This window comes from Trypanosoma equiperdum, assembly GCF_001457755.1.
Source record: "Trypanosoma equiperdum strain OVI genome assembly, contig: ctg_1079, whole genome shotgun sequence".
Taxonomy (NCBI): Eukaryota; Euglenozoa; class Kinetoplastea; order Trypanosomatida; family Trypanosomatidae; genus Trypanosoma; species Trypanosoma equiperdum.
In genome coordinates, this window is record NW_027123037.1 from 34,073 (window position 1) to 39,618 (window position 5,546).

Consider the following 5,546-nt stretch of genomic DNA (forward strand, 5'->3'; position numbering starts at 1 on the left):
GGAAAGGGTGCGATAATTCACGTTGACACGAATAATAAGAGAGGAGTTCGTCTCTTTTTTTTTCTTTTTGGTGAGTCTGCTTTTCAGGTGTTTTGCAAAACGGTTTGTTAGCGGTTGGGTGTATTAGCTTTGTGCTTGTGTGTCGAAGAAGATGATGATAAGGAGAGAAACAAAACCACCAAGGCGGCGAGAAGTGAATAAGCGGCAGAATTGAGGTTTCAGTTTCTGTGCCTGCACTATCTTATTTTATTTTTTCCGACTTTCAGTCCCTGTCACACATGCGTGTAACCTACGGGCGTTTGCATATTCCTTTCCACTTGTCTCTTCATTATGTTACGTTGTGTTTCTTCTTTCTTTTCCCTCCCTTTTGATGTGTTGATATGTGTTCGTTCAGGATCGTGCCCTCCTCTAGGCGGCACACACACACACACACAAAAGAAGGAAAAAAAAAAGGACACCACACCGCGTCGTTACCTGTAGGTTTTGATTTGTTGATTTTTTCCCCCTGATCTGTAGTTTTGTTTATTAACTGTGAGCCCGCCGCGTCGCCGTGAAGGGCTCCCTCTCCGTGGACTGGCGTGAACCTCTTCCCTTCCGTTTGTAAACGGTATGGCACAACTTGACCAGTTGCTTGAGGAGTATCTTCGCGTTATTAACGCGAAGGATGGCGAAATCCACGAACTCATCCGCGTGCTTGAGGAGCTACGGTGTGAAGGGAAGAAGAAGGATGAGGCTCACAAATCACATGCCCAAAAGATTAGCAACGAGTTAGATAAAGTTATGAGGAAGGCGAAGAAGTTGGAACAAAAGAACCGTACATGCGAAGATCAGATAGATAAACTTGTAAAGGAGAATGAAGCTTTGAGTATAGACTTTCAAAAAGTGCAACATAGTTTAATGGATGCCGAAAAGATCATAGAGGAAAATAAGAGAGCGCATGAGACCGCGCTTGAGGAACTCCAGCAGACTTATAGCGGTGTGGTCTCCAAATTTTCGACGGAACGGGAAGAGTTGAAAGCCCATCAATCGGAAATTCAGAAAGAGCTTGAGGAAGCTCTGAAATCTGTGGATGAATGTAGGCTGAAGGAGGAAGAAATTCGAAAACTGGAAGTGAGGATTGCCGCGTTAACGCAGTCAGTGGAAGATGCACGGAGGGAAATGCAGTCGATGGTTCCTGCGGAGCGCGTTAAGCAAATCGTAAGTGAACATGAAGAGGAGTTGCGCACAGTAAGGAAAGCCTGTGCCGAAGAGTTTGACGAAGTTTCCGCGCAGTTATCTGATGCTCAGAAATCGGGACGCAAAATGAAAGAAAAACTCAAAGAACTGAAAGAATCATATGGTCAGTTGAAGGACAAGCTGGACGAAACTACTTGCGAGCTGGAAGAAGTTCGCAAACTTCGTCAGAAGGAGCAAGAAACTCACAACGAGGTGCGATCCAGGCAGCAGGAAGAAATTGAGCAGGCTATTCACGCGGCCAAGTCATCGACAGAGAAGCTGTGTGCCATGACTGGCCAATTGCGGCAGTGCGAAGTTGACGCGCAAACTATGGAGCAGCGATGGAAGGAAGTGTCGGCGACTCTTGAGCAGGAGCGCAGCCGCAACACACGCGATCGTGAGCAGATGAATTCCCAACTGGAGGCGTCTCAGGCTCAGGTGACGGAAATCAAGGCGGAGATGAGTCGGCTGCGCGTCCAACTGGAGCAGGGCGCAACCAAACTGAAGGAATGCCAAGATGCTCTTGCTTCGTCTAAAGAAGCGAGCAGCCGAGCAGCTGCGGATTCGCGAGAGTCAATTGCACTCATCGCCTCTGATCGGGACCGCTTAAGGGAGGACAGGGATCGGGTGGCCTTTGAGTTAAAGGAAGCTGAACATCGGCTAAGCATGGAAAGAGATCGTGCTTCCGATGCGAAAAGAGAGTTATCAAGGCGTCTTGACGATGCTGCGCACACCATAGAGCGGATGCGGGATCAGCTGAAGGACAAGGAGCATCAACTGCAACTGTTGTCAACCGCGCATGAGAAAAAAATCCAGGAACTCGCATTTGAGCATAACAATAAGTTGGGCGACTGCAAGTCCCAGAAGAAAAATGCTATTGATGATGTGCGCAGGCAGCTTGAAGCCGCGAATCTTCGCTTGACCGAAGAAATGTCGGGTAACAAGGCGCTTCAATGTGAACTTAACTCCGCCCGTGAGGCACTGGCCAATGTGCGTGACGAATGCGAAAGGTGGGCCAAGGAAGCCAAGGAAAGCGCACGGCGACAGGAAGCGGCGACATCTGAGGCATCAAGCTTGCGCGCGTCTTTAGCAAAGCAACAGGAGCTCCTTGCGGCTGCCGCTGAGCGTGAGAAAACCCTCTGTAAAGCAGCAGAGCATGCCAACGCAGAAAAAGAAATGGAGATCAAGCGACGTGAGCTCCTTGAACGCACCCTTGAAGACACTAAGAGAGAGGTCGTTGCCAGGCGGGATGAGGTGCAGGAGCTGCGCACAAGGATTGATAAGGAGAATAACAACACTTTAGCGAAAGAACTTATGGAATGCGAGGCAAGGTTCCGCGAGAGCCAGCGCTCCCTTGAGCGGACACAGCGGGAGATGGTTGATGTGCAACGTTGTGGGGAAACGCTACAAGCGACCAATAAGGCGCTTGAAGAAAAATGTCGAGTGGCCGAGAGGTCCCAGCGGGAGGTTGAAGAGGAGCTTCGTCGGTTAAAAGGCGAAATTCTGTCGAAGGAGACGGAGTGTGCGCGGGTAGCGCAGCATGCGCGTGAAGCTGAAGATGCTGCGAAGCAGAGCTGTGAGCATATGGAGCGTGAAATAACCCAACGTGAGACTACCATTGCGGCGTTACAACAGGAAATTTCTGCGCTCTCCGAGGAGCGAACCAAAGTGGCACTGTTGGAAGAACGGATGCAGCACCAGGTGGATATGGCCCGCCGTGACTCAGACAACTTGCAAGCTCGCGTAGAGTTTCTCGAGAGGGAGGTCCAGGATCGTGAAGAGAAAATCCAGCAGAAACACAAGGAGATGTTGCAAACGGTGGATCGCTTACAAACCCTACAGGAGCGCGCTGTGGAATTGGAAGAGGCGATGGCGCCGAAGGAGAAGAAACACACCATGCGAAAGGAGGCGCTTCGTAAGGCGCTTCAGCAAGTGGATGAGGTGAACAAGCTCCGGTCAGAACTGGAGCGCCACCTGGAAAAGGTAAAGGCGTCGCGAGAAGAGGAATCTAGAATTTACAAAGCACAAATTCACCAACAGGATGAACGAATGAGGGTACTCCTGGAGAAACATCGGGAAATGGAGCGCCAACTAGTGGCTCAAGAGAGAGATCTCAAAGCAGCAGCAAATGAGCAGATGACGTTGCAGCAACGGTTGGCGGTGATACGCGACAGAGAGCAAGTTAACGTTGGTAAGCACAGCGAGGAGCAACAGAAGATGCAGGAAAAGTTGGATGCAATGAGCAGCGAACTCGCGCGTGCGCACGCCACAATCAAAAGTGTGGAGGAGGAGAAAAACAATTCAGTGTGTGAAGCGAGTGACGTGCAACGTAGGACGGCGGTAAACTCTAACCGCCTACTTATCACCTATGCTGATGACGCATTAATGACCAAAGAGATGTTTGGTGAGTTTGCCATTAGCATCGCCACTCGCCTCTTACGAGGTGTTAATAGTATCGCCAACAAGGGGTGTGACAGCGCCCTTTTATGCATGAGAGAGTACACTGAAGAGGCTGAGAAGCAGCAACTGAGACTTAAACGTGAGATTGATGATCTAAAATACGCCCACGCGGAGCGTGTTCGAAAACTTGAGGAGGAGAATAGTAAGGAAATGGCAAAACAGGCGCAACATCACGCTGCAGAGTTGGCAAAACTACGTCAGGAATTATCCGATGCATCGGCACGTGCAGGCCAAGAGATAGAAAACCAGCTGAAGGATTACCGCCGCAAAGAGGAGCAATTCCACCGTGAGAAGACGGAGTTAGAGTGCGCACGTGTTGAGATGGCTCATCAAATGGGTCAAATCTCTTCACTCAAGGATCAGCTTCGGACCCTTGAGCAGCGTATGGATACCGAACGTATTGCTCTTGAGCAGGAGAAACGCGTAATACAACAACAGTACGATCGGGCTAGTCGGCGCTTGGATGAGTGCGCAACGGTACAGAGCCAAAGTGAGGTAGAACTGCGTGAGCTCCGGAGCGAACTGACAAATGCACAACAGGCATTGCACGAGAAAGAGAAAGCTTTGCTTGTTGAGCGTGAAAAGAATTCTCAGGCAGTTTACCAACTGGAAGCCGTTAACACTGCGAAGGAGATGCTGTACACACAATTAAATGATGCAAATAGGAAAGCGCTTAATATAAAGCAGCAGCTGCTGTCTGCTCGGCAGGAGGCACAACAAGCAACTGCAGCAGCTACAGCAGAAAGGCAGAGATTGGAGGAGCGGATATCTGATCTTGCGAAGGCGGTTAGCGCCCACGACATGGAGAATCGCCGCCTTGACGGTCAGATACGCAGTGATGAGAAGAAGTTTATTGCTCTTGAGAGAGAACTGGCGGAATCTCGCAAGCGGGAGGCGGAGATGTCCTGTCAACTGCAGGCTCGAAGGTTAGAAAATTCATCCCTGAGGGAGCGGTGCGCAAACTTGGAGTCGCTCAAAAATATTAATGACGTTACCCTTGCTGAGACTCGTATGCGGGAGAAAGATCTCTTTGAAAAAATAGAAGAAATGCGCAGCGCACAACAACTGATGCAATTGTGTTTCGACAAGCAGCAGGAACAACTGGAGGCAGGACGACGCATGCACGAAGAAGACACAGGTACAAACGAGTTCATGTTTGGAGGTGTCGATTGAAGTGGATGAATTTGTAGTTCAGGTAGTTTCTTCTAGTTGTTTGCCTTGTTTTTGTTGTTGTTGTTGTTGCGCCCCTTCTATGAACATAGATACACAGCATAAATTTTTGTGTGCAACCACTCGGTTGTGCTTTCTTTCTCTTTTCTGCGGCATTTTTTCATCTTTTGAGGGATGGGGCGGAGTGGACCTTAGCGCACTCTCTCTTTACTTTTGTTTCCATTATTATTATTATTATTATTATTATTTTGTTCCTTACACTGTTTACTCCTTCTTTTCATCGTATGAGATAATACGGGACGCAGCGTGGCTATATATACAATTTTTTTTTTTTGAGGTTGTAATCTTTCCGCAAAATCAACCGGAAGAGGGGGTGGTTTCTCCACAGCGTTGTTATTTGTCAGATCACTAATTGCTGCTGCTGCCTTTTGTTTCTCTTCCCCAGTTAACCGTCTAAATTGTAGACCATGCTTTCCTTTTGGATGAATTTTCCAATTTAATTAGTTGTAGTGTTTACTTGTTAGGTTGTCTCTCTTTTTTTAAAAAAAAATGTAGCTTCGTAACCCGCCTTGCTGCATTGCGTGACCCCAAAGCGTCGCGGGTGATTTATTTATTTTATTTTTCTTTAAAAAAGAGGAGAATGAGTTTGTTTGTTTGTTTGTTAAGGAGCGCATTGAAATGCACCGAAGCAGAAAAAAAAA

General features: G+C 48.3%; 1 protein-coding gene across 1 annotated transcript; it reads left to right on the forward strand.

Annotated features, from left to right (window-relative positions):
* Window positions 1–609: 609 nt before the first annotated feature.
* TEOVI_000674700 (ML protein) lies at window positions 610–4,848 on the forward strand (the record flags this gene model as incomplete). The annotated part of the gene is made up of 1 exon (XM_067220222.1): window positions 610–4,848. One exon carries the CDS (start codon window positions 610–612, stop codon window positions 4,846–4,848), a length of 4,239 nt encoding a protein of 1,412 aa, XP_067076323.1.
* Window positions 4,849–5,546: the final 698 nt, after the last annotated feature.